We start from the raw sequence: 22,039 nt of genomic DNA, 5'->3' as shown, positions 1-22,039 counted from the left end.
TCGGTGATTTGGAGAGATAGCGGAGGAGGAATGCTCTTTGACCCCGAGAGAGGCTCGGTAGGGGGTTCGACTCCCCCAGGGTTGTGCGAGTTGAGATTTCAATAATTTTAGTATCAGGAAATTCGAAGGGAATACTTTGGAACCTCGAAATGGTAGCTTCATGATGTTGATGTTGGTGGAGGGGGGGTTGAAGGATACTGATATCTTTGATCGACTGTGCTCGGGTAACTAGAGATGCAGGCACTGAGGAGGAACCCCTTTGCTCCTCACGTTCCCTGCCATAGAGTCGTTTCCAGCGATCTGACGTTGGGAGGTTTCAGGTACGATGAGGGATTGAGTACTGTGTCATGAAGGGAACTATGGCAGTGGAGAGATAGGAAGCTCCTCGGCGAAAGTGAAGAAGAAGCGAACCATGCTAATGGTGCAACAAGGGGAAGGATGTTTGGGGAGATGTCTTTTGAATGTTGAAGCAGGAAGAGGGAGTCAAGTTCAATGGGGATCGAATCTGTGTCGAGGTGAATATAGAACCCGTTCTGCTCCTCTAACGTTGCTCCAGTGCGTGTACGAGTTCCCGACAAGGGAGGACGAAGGTGTTACAAGAGCTGAGAAAATCAAGAAACAAGTTGGTGCGATGAGGAAAAGATAGAGGTGGGATGCAGGAGGGGAACGTTCCGCGAAGTAGGGGAGTAGCTCTGCATGTCACGAACTTAGAGATGAGGAGAAGGAGTCGAGTTGAACGTGTACATTAGTTCGGAATCAAAAGTGAGTTTATCAGTTGCAGAGACGGCAAAAATAAATTTCATTCTGCCTCCGATGTGACACAAAGAATATCTAAAGTACAGGATGAGAGGCATCTGAAAGAAGCAGGGCAAGCTTGTCTAACTTCCACGCCTGCACGAGCAGAAGACGATGAGAACATGGCGAGGAAGAAGGAGGACGAGGACGAGGACGAGGACGAGGACGAGGACGAGGACAAGGAAGACAAGGACAAGGACAAGGTCAGAAGGACAAGAGAGAGAGTCTCACATCAGCTGTGCGAGAGAGGAGAGAGCTTCTGGCCTGGTATTCCAGTCAAAGAACTGCAGAGAAAGAAGAGGAGCAGAGAAAGGTACAAGACTGGGAATGAGATCCAAGGATCAGCCAAGCACTCACAGCCTCGATGGCTAGTTTCCCGCCGTTCCCTTGAAGCTCTTCAAGAAGTAGCTGCTGCAGCGTGAGAAGAAGTAGAGGAAGGAGGATGCGAGGACGGTGGCCAGAGGAGGTGGTGGTCGGGAGAAAATAGAACAGAGGAGGAGGACAGGAGGACAGGAGGACAGGAGGACAGAGGAGTCAGCGCTGACCTTCTCCTCCTCAGAGCCAGACAGAAAGAGATCGATCACCTCCTTCTGTAAGGGAAGTCAGGATGTGGAAGGCGTGAAGAGAGAAGAGAGAAGAGAGAAGAGGGAAGAGGGAAGAGGGAAGAGGGAAGAGGGAAGAGGGAAGAGGGAAGAGCGTCGTAGGAGAGATGAGAAGAGAGGAAAGTTTGTTGCGGGAGGTAGGAGGGGGAACATGAGCCAAAATGCGATACAATGAAAAGAGAAGAACGATAGAAAGGAGGCAGCATTAAGAACGAAGTGCAAAACCATCAGGAGGAGTGGAAGTCAAACGAAGAGACTACAAGACTCACAAAAGATTGATTGAAGAGGAGCAGGAGGATTAGGAGCGCAGAGGAAGACGCAGAGGAGTGAAAAGGAGGAGGAGGAGGAGGAGGAGGAGGAGGAAGAGGAGGAGGAGGAGGAGGAGGAGGAGGAGGAGGAGAAACCTGTACAGCATGGGTGCCGGTGTACATGACGCGACAAAGGAGGTCCACACCCCGACAGCTGACAAGCCTCTTCCAGTTGTCATGCTGGAAGGGATCATGTAAGATCTGAGGATGGACAGGAGGAGGAGGTAGAGAAAATGAGGAGGTGGAAGAGGCTGGAGAGGAGGAGAAGAGCAGCAGCAGATGAAGCAGGAAGCGGAGGGAGCTCAGATTGGATTCTTCAAGAGGTGGGAAACTCAAGGAAGCGAATAGAAGCGAAACGAGGAGATGAGAAGAGGATACCGAAGATTTGCAGACGAGCCGCAGGACATTGATACAAGCTTCCTGCAGGTCATTGATGAGGGAGGCAAGCGAGGAGGGAGGAGGAGGGAGGAGGGAGGAGGGTGGGGGGTGGGGGGAATGGATGAAGATAATCGGAGGGAGCAGGAGGAGGTGGAGAGGTGGGAAGCAACCTGCAGGGAAGCAGGCGAGGTCTTGACGACTTCCAAGACAAGTGCAATCCCCCCAGATTCACCGAAAGCCAACTTGCGAGGACATGAGAAAGGACGGCGAGCATAACAGAAGAGGAGCAGGGGGATGATGGAAAGCCGGGAAAAGGACGGGGAAGAGCAGACCTGATTGAGTTTGTGGTCCTGGCATGACATCTTGATGAAGCAGATAACAAGTGTCTGAGGTTTTCTCAGTTCACTCTCCCACTCCCGCTACCCTCAACCTTCATCGCTGAATTTCCTAACCTCAACAGCCTGATTGAGATCGCAATACCGTTCGCCTCCCGCACGGCATCCTGGGCGTTCCTGCATGCGACTCTCGTCATCTTTGTTCCCTCCTCCTCAGCGTGTTACTTGCAAGTCTTGTCGTCCGACGAGAAGCATGTCGTCAGCGCCTCAAGCGCAGACTCCTGGAACATCGTCACCCGAGCCGAACGAACCCTCACCTCGAGTCGCTCACATGGCTCCAGATGTCTCCGTCACGCAATCTCTCTATCAGCAAAGCGATTCCTCCATACGACAAGAACCTCTTCTTGTTCAACTCGTTCCTGCCGTCAGAAGTCAAAACCATCGTGATCATCATCGTCTTCTTCTTCTCTTACTGCTCACAGAGGATGCAAAGAAGTTTACAAGACAGCTCCATCGCTTCTTGCTCCCTGCTATGCAACCCATCTTTCCTTCTCCTCATTCGGAGTACATCAAGACTTCGTTGCACAGCTCCTAGGTCCCCTAGAAAAGTCTGCATGCCTCGCTTCACAGTGACGAGGAGAAGGAGGGCGCGGAGAACGTGGAAGGTCAAGGTCTCTCCTCCTCTCACTCCTTTGATTGCAAGAAGATCTACCAGCAGCTGAGAAATGCTTTCCTCCCTCCCTGCTCACCTACGTCAAACGTTGGCACAGATCCATCGAGGAGTACCCGGAAGGCAGGAGCATGAGGGAGTCATGGACGAGGAGGAGGAGCGAGATGAGGGAGGGGACGGTGAAGCTGACTCTTTCATCGCTTCCTCCATCATGCAAAGGCTGTCGACAGAAAGATTCAACAGGTCTTGGGTGAAGGTCTTCGAGGAGAGGAGGAGGCGAAGTTGAGCCATGGCGGAGAGGAAGTGGTCCTCGTCCACAGCTGCGGCGCTTCCTTCTCCCCTCCTCATCAAGTTCCAATCCCATGGCGAGCAGCCGGCGTCATGTCCCAAGAGATGCTGGAGGGAGGACACGATGTCTTCCAGCCTCCCTCCCTCCCCCTCTCCAGCGTCTCTCGCTAATGTCTCGTCCCCATTTCGACCCTCTTCCCTGCTCCACCATGGCGAAAACTTGGCGATCCCCGCACTCCTAAGCTCCTTCATGGCCCTGCTGAGATTCGAAGAGCCCAAGCTTGGGAGACGCGTCTGAACGAATTCAGGAATCCAGCTTGGCGCCTTCTGACAGTCTCCCTCCTCTCCCTCCCACTTCCCTTCCCTTCTCCTCGCTCCCTGTCCTCCATTCTTCTCGTTCAGTCTCAAAGCCTCAGCCCTCTTTCCCTTCCTATCAAGCTCCTCCTCTGCCAGCTCCGCCAGCTTCTCCCTCAATCTCACTGTGATGCCGATAGCCTTCTGCTTGACTCCCTCCAACTCTGCCAGCCGCGTCCTGAGTTCAAGATTCTCGATTGCAACGTGCTGGAGCAGGATCGAGTCCTCCTCACCTATCTCCTCGTTCCTCTCCACGGACTCCTCTATCCCCCTCATCCTCGTCTCTACATCTCTACATCTCTCCCTCTGCTGTAGGGAAGTCAAGGGAACCAATGGCCGCACCGCCACCTTCTTCATCTGCCGTTCCACGTCACATTTGTCCGACAACCATCGAAATAATTGTCGTTATCTCCATCATCATCATCATCATCATCATCATCATCATCATCATCATCATCATCATCATCATCATCATCATAGTCATCATCATTGTCATCGTCATTGTCATCGTCATTGTCATCATCATCAACTCCATCATATCATCGTCGTCGTCGTCGTCAACTGCTTCATCATCATAGTCATAATCAACAACTCCATCATCATCATAACCACAAAAGTATCGCTTGCCACTCACTTTCTGTCGAAGGAGGACAAGTTCGCGTTCAAGGTTCTCTTCCCACTGCCTGACGGCCGGCAACTGGACAGGAGTCAACTCTCTTCACTTCTCACAGTCACGTCAAGACACCATGTCGACAATCTCCTCATACTCTCGGATGTTCTTGCGGAGCTCGTGAACTAATCAAGAATTCAGTACTTGAGATACAAAAATGATCCTCCGTCTTACAACCCCCTTCCCTGCCTCCTCCTCTCTCCCCTCCTCAACCATCGCTCCCTGCTCCTTCATCTTCCATCTCCAACCCCCTTCTTTTCCCCTGCATTCTCCAACAACAACAAACATTCTCCTTCCTCCCGATCCACCATCGCCCCCCCCTCCCCCCCTCCTCCACCTCCCCCCGCTCCTCAACCTCTCTCTTGAAGCAGCATGAAATTTTCTTTCCCAATCTGCAAGGACTCATCATTCTTCGAGTCAATACTGGAGGAGAATAACCTTGAGCTCTCCTCCTCCCTCCTCCTCCATTTGACCGATTCTACCAGCATCGCGGCATAGAAAAGTAAGGTAACTTCAAAGGCAAGACAAGTTCATACAGCTGCTCGTTGGTGAAAAAATGTCGCTCTCCTCCATTCTCACTGTAGTGCACAGACAAGAATCCGTGAACAAGAGGAAACAGGACTCGCAAATAACTCACATTCTGTCATGATCAAACGCGAAACTTGTGTTCTGTATCGAACGAGGAATGTCCTCTAGCACAAACTCTGCAGCTAACGACTTCTCCCCGCCTTCCTCCCTGCAGTTTAGGCTAGACCCTCCCCGAGCTGGCATAGATTCTTCGTCTTCCATGTAGTCCATCCCACTCGGCCAGCTTGAGGGCGACGCGCCACCATTATGTCTGGAGGATGAACGTGGAGGAAGAGAATGGTGGGAAGATGGGGTAGGAAGGGAGGAGAGGTGGTGATAAGGAGAAGGAGGAGGAGTGAGATGGTGAGCTGAGGCAGGAGGAGGAGGAGGACGTTTTCCTTCCCCGCCCCACTCCCCCTCCCCCTCCCCCGCCATGCCGAAAGCCTAGCTTGTTTCGCCCTGGCAAAACTTTAAAATAACAAAAAATCCTCACTGTTTTAACAATTTGATTCGAATCGAACAATTCTTTTTATTGACAGAACAATTCGATCGATTTGAATCATTATTGGGGACCCACCCCTGTGATGTCCATTTCGTTGAAGAGACAGTCTGACCCTGTACCCCCTTTTTTTTTCTGGGCCTCGTCTCTAGAACCCTTCAATCTGATCTTTTCTATGTCACTCATCTTGTAAAAACAATCAACATGATGCCAAGAGGTTTCTTACTACCCCACCATGTGACCAACATTCGTGGATCACCCCACCGTGGACAGGTAAGAGTGATAGGTTGTCAAAACATGATGGCAGGAGCCCGGAAAGGACTGAGCATGCGGACATAGTGGAGGCGTTGACAGCACCATGGAGGAGAGAAGAAGGAGAGGAGGACGAGGAGGACGAGAAGGGAAGTTCTCGCTGACGCTCCAAGGCTGAGGAGGCGCACCAGCCGCGCCAAGTCTAAAACTGGGCTTTCCTTGGTTGGGTTTTCTGCACATGGACGGGGATTTATTGTTCTGTTGAGGTGATGTTGCAATCCTCAAGAGCGCGGCAACGAGGTGAACTTATCCCGAGTTGGTGTCAATGACTGATATCTCTCAGCGCTCTCGCTCTGTTGTGTGATCTGCTCCTCACTATTTTCCACCGTTGCGGTAAATACTGCCATCTAAGACGTGGAAATCGTTGTCTTGATGACTTTCAGGGATGGCATGCTTGGGTGGAGTACAGCCCAATGCCAGATTTGAATGGGACTAATCTGTTTCCTTCTTTGAGGTACACTCGTGGTTCAATCGTGTTTCCGCTGCTGAAATATCTGCATTGCCAGACTTCCAGCTCCCTCAGAACTGGCCGACCCTTGTAAGATAGCAATCACTTCATTGCGGAAGCTGACACAAGGAGATTTATGCTGGTATGAGATGATTAAGCCTAGTCAATCTCTCTAAGCTGCATGGCAGGGCTAGTGATCAGTGCGATTTGAAATGCGCTACGGCCTTTGGTTCTCTAATAAGAGATGTCAAGAACATTTATTATACTAAGGTGTTATCGGAATCAAAGTTTCAAGACTTCTTGTTGTTAGTTGACATGAATGCACAGTGTGCAGTGTTCGACCAAGAGGCGACAAGCTACCAGAGGATCGTCTACAAGAATCGTCAGCCCTCAGATGTTCGATCCTGTGTGTCTGAAAAGCTCAACAGCCAACTACCAACAACCCTCATCCGAACAATATTCAGACACCTTCTCAAGAATATGCACCAGGTAATCAATGGGGTAGCGTCTTCTCGTCCTTGACCTTGCCTTGCAACAGGGTGTATGGATGTGCGATGGGACACTGCTCCCCATCGGCGAACGTGGTGGAGAGCGATGGCACGTCGTCATCACCTTTGGTAGTTGCGCAAGGAGGATACAAGAGGCGATGAGGCTAATGTTTCTCCCCCGCCAGTACATTAGCTTAGCTCCCAGCTCGCAAGATTGCTCCAACTTTGTCATTCCAGATGGTACGCTTCCACATGTCTCATTGACTGCTGACTCGCCGATGTAGATACAAACTCCTTGCCGTTCTTGACCTGGCACTCCCTGCACCTCTCGTATCGTCAGTACGGTAGCTAGAGAACTTAGTTTCTGCCCATCTTCACTGAGTCCTGTCTCTCTTCAAAGACAAGGGATGCTCTGGAAGTTTGGGTTCACTTGCTGACGCCGAGCATACGACTTGGTCTTGCATACATCAGCCAGGCTGCACTCGTTACATGACGTGAGGGGCTGTTGAACCTTGCTGTAAACCCATTGTAGATCTCCCTGATCGTTCATGGTGCTCAGGGATGACATGGCCTGTTTTAAGTACAGCTTCGTCAGGTTGGAAACCTCGAAATCTTGTATGTATACCCGCTGAGATTTGCTGCAGGGGTGAATTTCACTTTTGGAATTGGAATTCCGTTCTAAGACTGATGCCTCCTCTATTTCCTGTAAGGGCCCGTTGATATTGGTTTTGAAACCTTCCAACTGATCGATGAAAATGTAGATCAGTCTGAAATTCTGTAATTCAACAATGAAATCAGTCCTCTTCGACGCCATGACAGGTAATCTTCTTTAAGATTGCTAGAGACACTAAGTGTCTTTGTCTGAACAGGACAAGAATTGCCAAGGAATGGAACCGTCTTGTCGATGGAGTACGTCTTAGCTAACAATGCTGTCGAAAATATCAAGAGAGGAGCATTGAATACCATAGGTATCCGGCTGCCACGGGCCGCGGTCAATTCTCTGAGTGACTTGTGACATTTGCTCAGGATTGGACGCTTGCCAAGAGATCTTGTCGATCAAGTATCGCACGGTGAGAATGTCGCTGGAGAGAGCAGGTGAGTCCTCACATGCTGCATGTTTCGGTTGGTGTGTCAAACATGATGATCAGGTTACTACTTCTACACCAAGACATTCACCATCACAAATGTCAACAAGACGATATCAGCTGCCATGTACCCGGTCATGCAGGTATTCCTCTGCTCTGCCCTTGCTGCGGCCTTGACTCCCCGCGTGCAGACACCCACACGCAGCGGGCTCGCAGTCGGTGGCACAACCAACTGATCGTTTCCTCCTCTTTCCGCTCACTCGTCTTGCAGTGCTGGAATGGTGTGACTCTCCTTCAAACTTGGACTTGTGGCTGGTCTTCCCGTCTACCGTGTGAGTTTCGTTGAAGACCTCTGCTCTTCGTGCTGCCTGTCCTACAGTATTTCTCTGATGTGTGAACCATGTCCAGCAAGGAGTTGTATTCCTGCGCCTTCACAACAGGCAACGTCACGACGGTAGGACAAGCTGTTGGTCCCTCCCTCCTTACTAACTACTCCCAGTGGTCTGTTCCCAGCCAGAAAATCACCAGCGAATCGACGTGCGTGTCGAAAGGAGGGCAATGGAAGAAGGTGACGAGGCAGGAGGGAAACATGGCAGAGGATGATGAAGGTCCTCAGGTTTCAAGCTCAGCCTACGCGCTGCCTGATGGAGCGTACGCGCTCTACATGGGTGAAGGAGGAGGAGCTAGGTAATGTTCCCGGCATGACGAGACTGCAGATGGTCCCCGGCATGTCATATCTCCTTGTCCTGCTGCACAGAGCGGCTGCTCGCCGGGAGAGTTTCTGCTTCAGGCTGATTCACCTGTTGCCTTCGGGAGCGGTATCATCTCATTCCTTGCTCTTGCGCGTCTCAAGGAAAGCTCCAGCCTCAGTCCAGGTGAACGGCAACCTCCCGACTGGGAGCTACAGGATGTATGCGGTTGTGCGAGCTCAGAGTACCTTCGAGACGTTCCAAGGAAGCTGCGACCAGATCTACGCGACCATGTACTCGGAGACTAGCCTCGTCCGTGCTGTCTATCAAGTGCAGGTGGGGAAAAGGAGAGCCTGTTGAGGAGGGAGAGGTAGTTGGCAGGCGGGGGAGATGACGGGCGGGTTGACAGGCGGGCGCCGCAACGACGGGAGACAGTCTGAAGCGCTGGTGGCATGTGTTGAACATCAAAGTCTTCACAGACAACTTGCAGAGGAGCTGCTCCTCTCTTGAGGTTGTTGACACATTTGTGGATGGATACCTGCAGATCCCTGTCGCTCCTTTGCCCATCCTCTCATTGGGGGTCGGGTCTGTCAAGTCGACCATACCCATGTTGTGCTTTGACATGACGCAAAACATAGCGATGGAGGTAATAATCCCTACCATCTCATGCAACCCCCTCCCTCCTCTCCTCTCCTCTCCTCTCCTCTCCTCTCCTCTCCTCTCCTCTCCTCTCCTCTCCTCTCCTCTCCTCTCCTCTCCTCTCCTCTCCTCTCCTCTCCTCCTCTTCCGCATCCCCTTCCCCTCACCCTTCTCCCTCCTCTTCCCTCCGCTCCTCACCTCCACTCCTCCTTTCCAGCAGTTGAGTTGTAGTTGACCCTTTCACCTGATCAAGAAGAACCATTCCCTCTTCTCACCCTTGTCTTCACAGATGCAGCTTTTCTACTTCCGCATTCGTTCAGCCAGGGACTACGGCATCATCCAATCCTCCTCCTACGAGATCTCCGGTCCAAACTCAGTCCTCTTGTCCTCAGGGAGCTCCGACTCCGACGGGGCGGCCGGCATTCTCCTCGCCAGCGGCTCCTACAACATCACCCTGAGGGTCCCCCAGTACATCTCACGAACTTTCTGCTTCACCATGGACAGGAAGAAGAAGCTCCTGAACTTCTTCCTGTCTCCAGCAGATTTAAGGGGGAGGATCGTGTTCAACTGGGGTAGCCAGTACCCGGAGCTATCCTTCTTCATCTTGCCCATCGGTACCTCTAACAACTGGTATGATGTCGACAGTAATTTGCAGACGTACGCTGGTCCCTCTTCCACCCTTATCTCCGTGGCCTCGGCCAAAGCTGAGGTCGAGGCCTGTTCGCTCCACTACACCAAGAGCATCTACAACGAGACGATGGACGTCAACGAGGTCATCAACGGCTCCTGCTCGCTCTCGCTCTACAAGGCTGTGGAGGGACAGTACAGGATCTACGTCGAGATCCCTCCCATGGACTCGCGCACCCCCGTCTTCCGTCCATCTGCTCCCTCCTGCGAGAGTCTCCGGGCAGACGTCTACATCAAGGGCTCCTACGTCACCTCGGTCTCGTACCAGCTGGGGTATGCCAAGTGGTGGATGGTGGGCTACTTCTATGTGAACGCAAACTCCGATTACACGTGGATCGCCAACTCGCAGTCCATCTACAACTACAACCCGCTGACTGTGCAATACTATCCTGTCCAGCTGACGATCAAGGATGCGGTCAAGTTCTCATCCCGTACTGACTTCACCAACCTGCAGTACAAGGTCTGGCTCCTGGACAGCCAACAGGAAGCAGCTTGTCAGAGCTCCAGCATCTGTGGGAAGACGTGTCAGGAGCTGTTCGAGATGTACGGGAGGGACATGTGCCAGCTCTCCTACCAGCAGGTCGCTCAGAAGCTCGACAACGTCAGCTGTGACTCGCTGCCTGCTCAAGGCCTCGTGCGGGACCGATGTACCACCCTGTGCTCATTCAAGCCTTGCTCGAGCGATCGGGTGGTTGCTGTCGGGACTGCTGGTCTGGACAAAAGGCCGTGCAACCCGTCGTCCGCTGTCCAGTCTTGCCCCGACTCTGTCTGGACTCAGTTCACCTCCTCGTTCATCTACCTCCCAGCTGGTTCCTACGACGGACTCTTCACGATCGCGGGCTACGTCGATCGCAATCTCTTCTTCTCAGTAACAGACAGCAGCCTGCAGCTGGTTGTCGTCATGGTGCCTCTCCCAGCGCCTCACACCCTCCGCGTCGTCCTCACGTGGGGAGCGACTCCTCTCGACCTTGACCTGTGGGTCATTGCCAACGATGGAGGAGACCCGGCTACAGGAGGGATCGTGTACTGGGACGACAAGGGGCCCAACCGTGGAATTCAGTTGGACGTTGACGCGGTATCGGGGTTCGGGCCAGAGACGATCACGTTCGGGCTCGGGGCGCAGGAGGGGATCTACAAGGTGGCAGTGAACGTCTACATCAACAGGGGGGAAACCTTCCAGCAGTTCAAGGGGAACGAGACGGTGGAATTCTATGACAGCAGCGGGCTGATTCTCCGCTCCATCATGCCCGTGCGGGTCAGGAGGAGCTCCTGGTGGCTTGTGGGCCTCGTGGAGGTGAAGAACGTCTCGAGCTGGCCTACCTACACCATCAACACAACTTCTCATGTGAGTCGAGCTAACGCTTGCCATGTAACGAGCTGACGGGGGTACTGCAGAACTACTTGACGACCTGTGGGCAACTGCGAACTGCAGCAGGGCAGACGACTTGCAAGGGAACATACTGTTGTAGCGTCTGTGCTAGCAACTGCGGGAATTGCAATTGTCCTTAAAAAAGTTGAAAGACCAATTAAACCCGTTCATAAACAGTGATGACAACTAACCGTACCGGGTACGGTACTGGTAGTCAACAGGGACTATCAAGAGAGTCGAGGGGGCTTGACCCTCTGACTACAGTCCGTCGTACAGGCCCGGGGCCGCGGCGGCGAGTGAGCAACTCACAGTCTGGACTGAGCAGAGCAGCACGCTGGGTGGCACGGTGATCTACGGCTACAAAATCATTGGAGGAACTAGGATTTTGGCCGCCATGCCGGCCCGGGGAGGAAGGGGATGGATGGTGGTGAAGCTGCTGCAGCGAGCAGGTGATCATGATCGACAGCTGTCTCTCCTCCTCTCCTCCTTCTGTGCCTCCTACTTGGATTGATCTGAAATGGAATGATGATCTCTCCAGCTATCGCTACGGTCTGGATGTTCCAGATTCAAGCCGCCCCGACAGTCTTGAAGAGTCTTGGTACTTTCGTCGATGAACGACTATCGTCTTGATGAGAGCTCGCAGGAAAGTCGCCCTTGCTTCGCATCAGGGGTGGCTGCCAGCCATCCGACTCCCTGTTCATAAGTGTCGATGGTGGAACAGAGTCCATTCGTGCAGCGGTGGATCATGAACTCCCCAACTTATCTCCCCTCATTCAAATTTCTCACAGATGTTCGACGTCAAGGGCAACATGTTGGGACAATTTGCGGCTCCATACGAGACTCGGCATCCACATCCAGGATGGGCAGAACAGGATCCAGACGAGTGGTGGCAGAGCATGGGTAAAGCAGGTATCTGATTTCATCAGAGTTTTATGACCTCACATTGAGCTTGTTTAAGTGCGAGGATTGATCAAACAGACGGATCAAGTTCATAAGAATGTGAACATGAGGGTCAAAGCATTGTGTGTGGATACAACTTGCTGCACAGTGGTAGCTTTGGATGATCACAAGAAACCCTTGCGACCAGCATTGCTTTGGATGGACTGCAGAGCTGCAGAGCAGGCATCTGAAATTCTGTCGAGATGTAAGGATTATGAGAAGGAGAATGGAATCACCAAGAGCCTGATAGCTGTCAACTGTGATGGCAATGGTCCTATCAGTGCTGAGTGGATGCTTCCCAAGGCCCTCTGGATCAAAGCGAAGGAGCCGGAGGTCTGGAAGAAGAGTTCTACTATATGCGAGTATCAAGACTTCATCAACCTCAAGCTCACCGGGACACTCTGTGTCTCAAGTTGCAATGCTGCGGCAAGGTGGCATTGGAACGGACGAGAAGCAGTCGAGAAGGCTGATGGAACAGGGGGGAGACCTCTAGAGCTGCTGCGAGCCATAGACCTTGAAGACTTGCAAGGTATTCTCTGCGTGGAAATGAATGCTGATCGTGTGACCAAGACATCCAGAGAAATGGCCGACAAGATGTCTTGCAATGGGGCAAGTGATAGGAAAGATCACTAAAGCAGCTGCAGACCACTTGCAACTGGCCGAGCACGTCGGTTGGCCTCGAAGCATGCTATAGCCTGTGCTGACGAGCCTTCAGATATCGTGCAGGGCGGCCCAGACGCTTTTGTGGGGATGGTGGGATTGGGGTGTGTCGCTCCTGGTCTCCTGGGGCTCATCACTGGATCCAGCCACCTGCACGTGGCGGTGACGTCGGAGGCGAGGACAGCGAAGAACATGTGGTGAGTAAGACTGGGAAGAGGATGGCGCGTCTGAGGGCCTAAGCAGGGGTGCGTATGTCGGAGCTCCCCTTCCTGGCCTGTGCTTTGTGGAGGGAGGGCAGTCGAGCACGGGGAGCGTGATGAGGTGGTCAAAGTCCCTGATCTCCGGCAAGGATGAGGAAGGTATACAAGGCGATGAGCTGGAGGGCAGCTGAGAATGACTCGCTGGTAGGCATGGAGTACAAGGACTACGACCTGATGGCTGCAAACGTCAGCGTCGGTTGCGATGGCCTGGTCTCGTCTTTGACAAGTTCAACAGACTGATGTCTGACAGTCTGACAGGTTGCGCTGGAGACCTTTCAAGGTTCGTCGCTGGACTCCAGGATTCGCCCATAATGAGCATGCAGGAAGTCGAACTCCAACGACTGACCCGACAGCCCGCGGAGCTCTCGTGGGCCTGACGCTCAGTCACAGGAAAGTGAAGTAGATTGATCCAGGAGAAGAGATTGCAAGGGGAGGGGAGGGCAGAGGAGGCAAGAGAGAGGTGGTGAGAATGCCTAGAACAAGAGTGAAATAGTTCATAGGAAGCAGCACGTGTGGCGAGCTTTCCTTGAGTCCGTCTGCTATGGCACTCGAGCTTGCATCGACGGCTTGTCCTCAGCTGGGGTAGAGTTCCGGTAGCCAGGAGCCGTTGCTCTGAAGTTGCTCAGACTGAGACAGGGAGATCAAGATGGCGGGAGGAGTGACGAGAAGCCAACTGTGGCTGCAGATGCATGCGGATGTGACTGGTCTACCTGTGGTCTCCCCCCTCCTCCTCCTGCCTTTCAAACGTGCTTGACAAGCTTGCAGGTGGTTGGAGAGTGTCCCGATGGACCTCTGCTGGGCTGCGCAATCCTCGCTGCCGTTGCTACCGGTGAAGAGAGCAGGGAAGAGAAGATTTGCAACCTGAGATTGGGGGGCAGGATACCACGGAGGGAGTGTAGAAAGGGCTGTGGAGGAGATGGTGAGGAACAAGAAAGTTGTCCAACCAAACATGGCGATGCATGCGGAGTACGACAAGATCTACAAGAGAAGTTACCTGCCACTAGCGCCAGCGATCAGAACGATGAAGGCGACAAGGACTCCCGAAGTTGTCAAACGTCCTCAACAGCGTCAAAACTTTAAGATCTGCCCCTCACTGCTGGCTTGCGATTGGTGAGCAGATAGGGCGGGGTTCGAGGAGGAATCTGATTGAGATTAGGGCTGACATCGCCAACGCAATCAAGCAGTGCGAGGAAGCAGGCGAAGAGTGGATCCATCTCGGTTTCTCTTGATCTTCTCGTCATCTCATCAGTCACGTGTGGTCAGACATGTTCGACGGCGTGCAGCTTAACGATCCTGGTGCTCTCACCTTCGGCCCACAGATGGTTCAGGCCATCCGCAGGTTCTCTTCTGCTGTGTTGCTTGCGTGATCGTGATCGTACGGCAGGAGAACAAGTCTCAAGCTCGACGTTCATCTCGTAGTTGATCGTCCGAGTCGTTACATTCAAGCTCTCGCTAAGGTAGCAACCTCAATCTTCGCTTTCTCTTGACATCATCATTGACCGCACGCTCTCGCTGCCAGGCTGGGGCCGACCGAGTGATTCTTCAGCTGGAGAGCTTGAGTGGAGTTGACCATGATCGCCTGAAGGAGGCTGTCGAGCAATGCCAAGGTAGCCGAGCAGAGAAGATGCCGCGCTCGCTCATCCGCTTCTCACAGAGGTCAAGCGAGCCGGAATGAGATGTGGCGTCTGCATCGCTCCCTCCACCCCCTGCTCGCAGGTCTTGGAGCTCGTGAGCATGGGCTGCGGTAGTTCAGCTTGTTGTCTTCCTCCTCTGACTGTGCTGCCCAGTCGATGTTGTCAACCTTCTAGCGGTCGAGCCAGGTCTTTCCATGCTGCTACTCACCCGTTGAGACTGACAAGAGTCCAGGGTTCGGAGGACAGAAGTTTCAAGTTTCTGTTAAGGAGAAGATTCAACAGCTGAGGTCCTTCATCGATGAGCACCGCATCCCCGACCTGGTGAGAGAGGGAGAGCTCTGCCTTGCTGTTGCCGGCAACAAGGAGCTGAGATTTGACAACAGGAGATAATGGTCGACGGAGGCATCAACACTCAGACCGCAAGGCTCTGCCTTGAAGCAGGTGAGTCAGATCCACAGGCAGAAGGTGTCTGAGCTTGAGCAGGTGCCTCTTCGCTTGTTGCGGGTTCGTTTGTCTTCAATCACAAGCTTGGAGTGCTGCAGGCCCTGGAGGAAATCAGGTGATTTCCGTTGAAACTGTCATTGAATGATTGGCTGAGAAATGGATGAAGGGCATCTGCTGGAGTTGAATAGCCGCTCCTTGCTCGTCAGGAAATCCTATCAGCCGGATGCGAGATACAAGTCGATAGTCTTTGCCGTGAGGAAAGTCTCATCGGAGATTTCTCCTGCCTCCCACAAGCGAGTGACCTCCTCCTGCTCGGGCTGTCCAACGTGAAGAAATCATTCGGAGCTACGCAAAAGCATGAGACTGACCTTCTCTGCTGTATCCCACGATCGATCAAAGTTAAAGCTCGTCCCCCTGCCTGCAGGTGCTTCTGCTCCTGACAGCAACGACAGGAGGGCAGAAACTTTCTCAACCTGTTCGGTTCCATCAAGTCAACCAGGAGGAGATCATAGCTCACCTCGCTAGCCTTCTCGCCGATCTGTAGATCTCCTTGCATGCTGTTCTCCGCTTCGATGACATGAGAACATGCATCCCACTGTGAGTTGATGAGCGACCCGTCTTTCTCTAGCTTAGCTTGATACTCTTCTGTGCATCTCTGACAGCCGTTGACGAAGTATAATTGAGATATCATCGCCTCGTGCTCTCGCAGCTCGTTGTCATGCTCTCGCAGCTCGTTGTCATGCTCTCCCCATGCTTCTTCAAACTGAGATTCGTTGAACCGTTTCCGAGGTGGAAATGAACCAATGCAGGGACGGAGAATCTCCAGGTCATCGTTTGGCTCCATAACAGATTGCGGAATATTGTATGCTTCGTCGATGTGAATAGGCATGCTACAATACTTGGTGTCCAACCTCGGATGTCGACAAGCTCTGGCCACACGAACAGCTGCTGTCTGCCCCTGATATAGCTCGACCAGCGTCATGGCTGCATCCAACGCTGTTCCTCCTCCCTGTGACGTCACAACATTCTCATCTGCTTTGACCGCTACATCTTCTTCCAGATCGGGGAGTTGCTCTCTCAGATCCGGAGGAGCCGTGTACTGCCGTCCGTAGAGGATGCCGGAATTTTTAAGCGTAATTACTCCACTTCCAAGAGAGCAGCAGATGCCTTTACGATCATACTGGCAGCGGACAAGCACTCTAACCCGCTCGTCTCTCGACATGGTCAAAGTATAGTTCTTGTTTCCACCGGGGATCACAACCCCCAGGAAGTCCAGAGGTTTGTCGACATCAGACAGGATGGTGTCAGCTCGGAAGGTCAAGCTCTGTTTGCCCCGGATCGTTCGATTACCTTCGATTGAAGCGGTCACAACTTCAATGTTGGCTTCCTTTAGAGCCGTGACAAAACTGACCACGTCCAGTTCTTCTACTCCATTCCCCACAAGGACGAGCGCTCCACGATCCAGTCGCGTGCTCCTCAGTTCTTCTTCTTTGTCTTGTTCAAGTATTCGCTGGAATTCATAATCGGGGTAATCCTTTGCGGCCTTTGCATACATGTCTTTCAGCATTTGCTTATCGTTATCCTCCAACTCATCCGTCTCCTCAAAGTCATAGATATGGGTGTCATGAAGCCTCTTCTCCTCATCATTGTGACTATCTTGTCTGTCACGCATCGTCCTTCCTCCTTTCTCACTCATGCATGTCTGATCATTCCTAGCCCTTTTCCGCTCGTTCCCGAGCATGATGTCATCATTATATCCACCTCTGAGGTTCTCTCTCAGACGACAGAGACGGCTCAAGCCAACATCGAGGGCAAGATTATCTCTCGTCCTACCGAGAGGCATCAGTTCCATCTCAACTTGTGTCCAGTACAGTGCTAGCAACCCCGCTAGCAGCTTTGTGCCAGCCATGACCAGCAATGGACGCAATCCTCGTCCCCGCTCATACCCACCCAGTTAAACAACGCCCCGCACCTGAACTCGGAACCGCGGCCCCGCAGAACGCCCCGGCGGCTGACGCCCCGCCGTGACCGGACCGGCCCGGCCCGGCCGCCGGCAGCTGACAGATGCTCTGACTGGTACTCTGACCGAGTACTGCAGACTCAGCTGACTGCAGAGACCCTGGCAGAGACCGTGGGAGGGCGGCAGTACGGCGGCTGGCTGCCAATAAACAAGGCGCCGGCCGTGTTTACTTCGTAGGAAGGAGTAATCGTTGGGAGCGGCCGTGCACCCAAAGTTTTCCTATTTATACCGTACCGTCGAAGAAGAGCCACAAGATTATGTCGCATTCGTGTGACGTTGGCATTCAATAGTAAATGATATTATAATAGTCATTCAGCAACCAAGTTGGGTGCCAGTAGTTTAATAAATTCACGTAAAATGATTCAGCTTCCAAATCTGCAGCTTTTGAGTCAGTCTTCAACGATCACAACTTGACTTGTCTTACCATCGTATGATTTGTCTTTATCATCATATCATATAACTTGTCTTTGTCAGGTCAGGTCACAATTGCTATTCCATCATATCATATAACTTGTCTTTGTCAGGTCACAATTGCTATTCCGACGGTTTATTGCGTGACTGAAAAAGAAAGGCAAACCGGAGCAAACAAAGGAGGACGAGGATAAAGCCTACAAACCCGCCTCAATCAAACACTAGGAAACGAAGGAGGCAGCGAAAACCGCTACTCCGCCCCGGGCCCAGCCGGCTAGTGACCCAACTATTGGAATCACAACAGAGATCAGAAGGACAGGCCACTCCTGCCGTCCTACCGACGGAACAAGAATAGGCTGCTAATATCACCCTGCACCCCCGGGTCTGGCCTTGACGAGGCAATTGACAAGGGGTAGGGTAGTTGTATTGAGTCACTTTAGGATCCTGTAATGGTCACAAGCGAGAGGAAGACAGAGAGCTCAGTGTAGGTTGCGATCCCTTGCAAGGAGCTTGTCTGCTTGTGCTCTCTTCTTCTGCCCCTCAGCCACTGCTTATAATATCCTTCGAACTGGCAAGGCGAAACGTGCAGACTTGACTCCAGTATTGCTTGACCGCTGGGTAATTCCATACTATATTTGATTAGAAGGTTTTGTCCCTTGATTGCCTTCTCTCAAAAATGGAAATTCAGAACCATACAACTGAAACCAGTGTGAAATTGGTTAATGAAGCTCTCTTAATAACTGAAGACTTGCAAACTCTGTTTGGCACCAACATACTCTCTGTGCCATTTCATCTCGATACAGCAAGATTCAGCACAAAGACTACGGTATCCACGATCTGATCAACATTACTTCCAGAGGTACTGATCTTTTCTTTTCATCAGGTTGGTTTGATGCTGAAGGGATGCACTATCGAGAACATCGTGAGTAAACATGATTGAAAAGTTATACACAACTTACGTTGCCTCCTGTAATAGGTATATGGTGGACCCGCATACGATTCCAAGGAGCTTTCACGAGGAGACAGAATCCTCATGGTTGACCACAAGCCTGTTACACAAGAGACTGCTCCAAGTGCAATCATTGGTTCTGACGTACCTGGAACATTTGTTTCATTACAGATAAGGCACCAAAACAACGTAAATCATCCTCTAGTGCTGATAAATTCCTCCTGAGATGGCCTGTGCCAGGACGTTTCTGAAGTCAAGTTGAAGAGAGTCGCATCAGAGATCATTGCTGACAGGAGAGCGATGTTTGAGATTTTTACAAACCTGAAGAATCGGGCTAAAGATGAACATCTTGCCTTTCTCATCGACGAAGCAATCTCCCTCTGGACAAAGATTCTGAAAGCATCTACTGAACATGACAGGAAAATTTCTGAGAATGTCTTAAAACTTCAGGTACAAAATTGTTTTTGTTGTGAATTTTGCCTCTAAAACAAGAACCTGCCCAGCATAAAGGCGAAATCTCCAGCAAGAGGGTGAACGAAATTTTGAATACATTGAAGCTGCATGTACAAGACACGGTATTTCTCAAACTCTTATGAAACAATAGCAATGACACTTGAGACAAGAACAGAGAATTCACAAAACCTGATCAGACAAATACAAATAAAGTCCAAATTGTGAGCCTTGATGTGTAGCTTCGATGGGTCCCTGATCTTTTTCGTTATTTTTCAACGTCTCAGATGAAATACGAGGCTCAGATAACCAGTCTTGAAAGTGAGCTAGAGGTTGCTCGCAACAAGCTCGCCGAGCTAGAGCTGCAGGAAGTAAAATTACAAGAGCAGGTTCTCCTCTTTGAATTGAACCATCGTTGCATTTCAAACTGAGTCATCGCAGATTGCCTTGCTCAAAGAACAAAATTTTGACTTACAAATGACAAAACATGGATATCAGACTACTCATGAAAATCAGAATATTTCATATCCTAAATTTGATTCAAGTTTCTTTGTATTGCAGAATCAGTGGATGGAGATTTCAGAAGACTTAGAAGAAACTCACAGAAAAGCTTACTCTTTGATAGACAATTATTTTGAAACCTTCGAGAATGCATACGATGAAAAGAAGCTTGCAAGCAAGACGGTGGTTCTGATCAAAAACGAATGAATCTTCTAATTCGTTTGAAAAAGGCTGGGCTCATTATGGATGGGTGCAATGTTCACAGCGTTATCTACGGAAGCCCTGCACATTGCGACCGAACACTGCAGATTGGTGATGTTGTGACCATGATTGATGACAAACCAGCTGGTTCCCTTTCAATCGAAAATTTGGATGCATATGAAAACGAGAACCCAGACATCGCTTTGACTCTTATTGACCATCAGGTAATGTACTGAAAAGTTCACAGGATTGTATTTCGTAAATCATTGAATATCAGGACAAGAGAGAAAAACGAACTACGTTAAAGAGAAAGGAATTTCACCATGTCAAGCAGGAATTGGTATCTTGTTTTTTCCAAATGCAATCGAAACGAGAAAAGGATTTATTCAAGTCTCACCTTGTTGCAGGAAGGCTTTATCATCAACGAGATGAATACTATGAAGATGCTACTTGATAAACTGAAAAGATTTCCTCAACTGGATTCGACTCTCAAGAATGAAACTCATCAGAGCAGGTCGATCTTTTTAGCCTTCCTGATTCTTCTTCGTCAACGTATATCATGAAGTAACATATTTCCTTGTAGTCCATCGAAATTGAAAAATGTTCTGCTTTGCATGCTTTCGCAGCTGCAAGTCGGTCACAATATATTGAATGCGGAGAAATCGAATGCAAATGAAGATTTACACGTTCAAACGCTATCGCCGAAAACGACGGTGAGCCTTAGCATCAATGACCACGAACTGCTGACAAATAATTATGCATGATTTGAAGATTGGATTGATGCTGAATGATTTCACTGTAAATCATGTGGTTGTCGGTAGTCCAGCATACTACTGCAAACATTTGAGCGTTGGGGATACAATCTTACAAGTGGACGGGAAAACATTTGATTTGCAGAGCTATCAGCAATTTCAAGATGCAGTAATTGGATCTGATGTTCCAGGAACATCGGTAGAATTAACTTTGATGAAAGGAATCGAAGAGGTGACCAATTTCATTCATTTTCTAAGATTTTCTAACTGAAACTCTGCTTGCAACAAGCAGGGCAAGTACACGGTAGAACCAGAAATAGTCGCAGTTGTGCTTCAAAGAATGGATAGAAGAGAATTGATGGATGATGCCAGATTGTTTGAAATGCTGGCAAAATTGAGAGAACTGCTCGAATCAAAGGAAGAAGAAAGAAGCTTGCTTTCTTCCACGGGACCTCAAGAAGCAACGGAATACCAACTTATCGATGGATGCATTGACACATGGAATGACCATTGCTTGAAATTATCACACCAAAAGATGGTTTTTAGGAATACTCTTGAAAATTGGAAGATACAAATGGAACAAACATTGAAACACCTGGAGAATAATGTTCGACTTTGCATTTCATGCTTGTACAACATAGAAGATGAAAATCTGTCAATTTTCAGTAGATATGTACAAAACTGGACCAACAGGAATAGAAAATACTATGTTTGGGCCTTTTTACACAAGATCACAAAAATTTCGATGCTGTCAAAGAACTATCTCAACAAAACTCGACAAAGGATCGCAAGAGGAAAACTGAATTTGTGGAAAACGATGGTTTACACACAAGTCATCAAACGACAGACTAAAACAATGTTTGAGATGAAACAGATGAAAAAAAGGTTAAGCAACTGGCAACAAAGTTTGAATGAGGAGATCCAAACGAAGAACCATATCCAACACCTGAAAAAAACATATGAAAAAAATACTCGAAATCATTGGTTTGAACAATGGAAAAGTCAAGCTCAAGCTAAGTCAGAACGAAACAGAAAACTAAAAATAGCATCCAAACATATGCACACCGTCAGAATGAGAGAAATGCAGTGGCACTGGAAGAAACGGGTAGCGGAGGGGCGGGGCTTGCGGGCCATAGCAGAGACCGCGGTAGCGAGGAGCGTGGAGATACATGTCAGCATGCGAATGCGGCAAGCCGAAAGAGAAGTCCGACGATGGAGGGAGTGGACAGGAGAGAGCAAGCGGCTGAGGTCTAGGGCAGAGAAGATCTGCAGGCGGTGGAGAGGCCAGGAGGCCGGGAGGGCGCTGGAGAGGTGGCGGGAGCAGGCGGGCCGGAGGAAGGAGGCCCTGGCGGTCCTAGGACAGGTCGCGAGGACATGGAGGACGGTCGAGGCGGCGAGGGGGCTGCGGCGGTGGCAGGCGAGCGTCGCCGGACAGCGGGAGAGGGAGGCGAAGGGGCGGAGGGCAGTGCAGCGCTGGATGCAGGGGTCGCAAGCTCGGGCGCTAGGGCGGTGGCAGGAGGAGGCGGCAAGGAGGCGGGAGGCGCGGAGGGTGGTGAGCCGAGCGGCGGCGCGGCTGAGGTACAGGGAGGTAGGGCGGGCGTGGGAGCAGTGGTCAGGGCGGGCAGCGGAGAGGCG

The 22,039-nt window shown here is 51.0% G+C and overlaps 7 protein-coding genes across 7 annotated transcripts; 5 read left to right on the top strand and 2 right to left on the bottom strand.

Annotated features, from left to right (window-relative positions):
* Window positions 1-149: 149 nt before the first annotated feature.
* On the top strand, window positions 150-1,217 carry GUITHDRAFT_115493 (hypothetical protein; the record flags this gene model as incomplete). Its single annotated transcript, XM_005825273.1, has 6 exons — window positions 150-152; window positions 241-320; window positions 367-421; window positions 474-515; window positions 557-626; window positions 868-1,217. 6 exons carry the CDS (start codon window positions 150-152, stop codon window positions 1,215-1,217), a joined length of 600 nt encoding a protein of 199 aa, XP_005825330.1.
* A 1,263-nt stretch (window positions 1,218-2,480) lies between these two features.
* GUITHDRAFT_115492 (hypothetical protein) lies at window positions 2,481-4,087 on the bottom strand (the record flags this gene model as incomplete). The annotated part of the gene is made up of 5 exons (XM_005825272.1): window positions 2,481-2,595; window positions 2,644-2,699; window positions 2,750-2,837; window positions 2,892-2,945; window positions 3,279-4,087. 5 exons carry the CDS (start codon window positions 4,085-4,087, stop codon window positions 2,481-2,483), a joined length of 1,122 nt encoding a protein of 373 aa, XP_005825329.1.
* Window positions 4,088-5,987: 1,900 nt separating this feature from the next.
* GUITHDRAFT_115491 (hypothetical protein) lies at window positions 5,988-11,195 on the top strand (the record flags this gene model as incomplete). Its single annotated transcript, XM_005825271.1, has 25 exons — window positions 5,988-6,018; window positions 6,062-6,111; window positions 6,162-6,232; window positions 6,285-6,368; window positions 6,415-6,496; window positions 6,554-6,608; window positions 6,655-6,715; window positions 6,765-6,843; window positions 6,900-6,954; window positions 6,999-7,058; window positions 7,115-7,208; window positions 7,274-7,309; window positions 7,359-7,419; window positions 7,476-7,533; window positions 7,584-7,682; window positions 7,741-7,809; window positions 7,863-7,942; window positions 7,991-8,018; window positions 8,071-8,131; window positions 8,208-8,253; window positions 8,299-8,467; window positions 8,516-8,617; window positions 8,664-8,824; window positions 8,898-9,134; window positions 9,417-11,195. 25 exons carry the CDS (start codon window positions 5,988-5,990, stop codon window positions 11,193-11,195), a joined length of 3,708 nt encoding a protein of 1,235 aa, XP_005825328.1.
* Window positions 11,196-11,600: 405 nt separating this feature from the next.
* On the top strand, window positions 11,601-13,796 carry GUITHDRAFT_158505 (hypothetical protein; the record flags this gene model as incomplete). Its single annotated transcript, XM_005825270.1, has 12 exons — window positions 11,601-11,632; window positions 11,888-11,921; window positions 11,972-12,092; window positions 12,202-12,651; window positions 12,701-12,793; window positions 12,838-12,979; window positions 13,026-13,141; window positions 13,191-13,252; window positions 13,301-13,322; window positions 13,366-13,436; window positions 13,547-13,635; window positions 13,679-13,796. 12 exons carry the CDS (start codon window positions 11,601-11,603, stop codon window positions 13,794-13,796), a joined length of 1,350 nt encoding a protein of 449 aa, XP_005825327.1.
* A 329-nt stretch (window positions 13,797-14,125) lies between these two features.
* GUITHDRAFT_89389 (hypothetical protein) lies at window positions 14,126-15,239 on the top strand (the record flags this gene model as incomplete). The annotated part of the gene is made up of 8 exons (XM_005825269.1): window positions 14,126-14,396; window positions 14,430-14,499; window positions 14,562-14,649; window positions 14,697-14,786; window positions 14,830-14,862; window positions 14,909-14,997; window positions 15,063-15,117; window positions 15,157-15,239. Exons 1-8 carry the CDS (start codon window positions 14,308-14,310, stop codon window positions 15,237-15,239), a joined length of 597 nt encoding a protein of 198 aa, XP_005825326.1. The 5' UTR covers window positions 14,126-14,307.
* An 827-nt stretch (window positions 15,240-16,066) lies between these two features.
* On the bottom strand, window positions 16,067-16,675 carry GUITHDRAFT_77239 (hypothetical protein; the record flags this gene model as incomplete). The annotated part of the gene is made up of 1 exon (XM_005825268.1): window positions 16,067-16,675. A coding segment is annotated over one exon (609 nt), but the record flags the coding sequence as incomplete, so codon positions are not given.
* Window positions 16,676-18,227: 1,552 nt separating this feature from the next.
* Window positions 18,228-19,914, top strand: GUITHDRAFT_144283 (hypothetical protein; the record flags this gene model as incomplete). Its single annotated transcript, XM_005825267.1, has 8 exons — window positions 18,228-18,377; window positions 18,435-18,473; window positions 18,741-18,950; window positions 19,004-19,075; window positions 19,238-19,321; window positions 19,512-19,634; window positions 19,760-19,876; window positions 19,900-19,914. 8 exons carry the CDS (start codon window positions 18,228-18,230, stop codon window positions 19,912-19,914), a joined length of 810 nt encoding a protein of 269 aa, XP_005825324.1.
* Window positions 19,915-22,039: the final 2,125 nt, after the last annotated feature.

Source organism: Guillardia theta (genome assembly GCF_000315625.1).
Source record: "Guillardia theta CCMP2712 unplaced genomic scaffold GUITHscaffold_85, whole genome shotgun sequence".
Taxonomy (NCBI): domain Eukaryota; class Cryptophyceae; order Pyrenomonadales; family Geminigeraceae; genus Guillardia; species Guillardia theta.
This window is presented reverse-complemented; position numbering and strand designations above follow the sequence as displayed.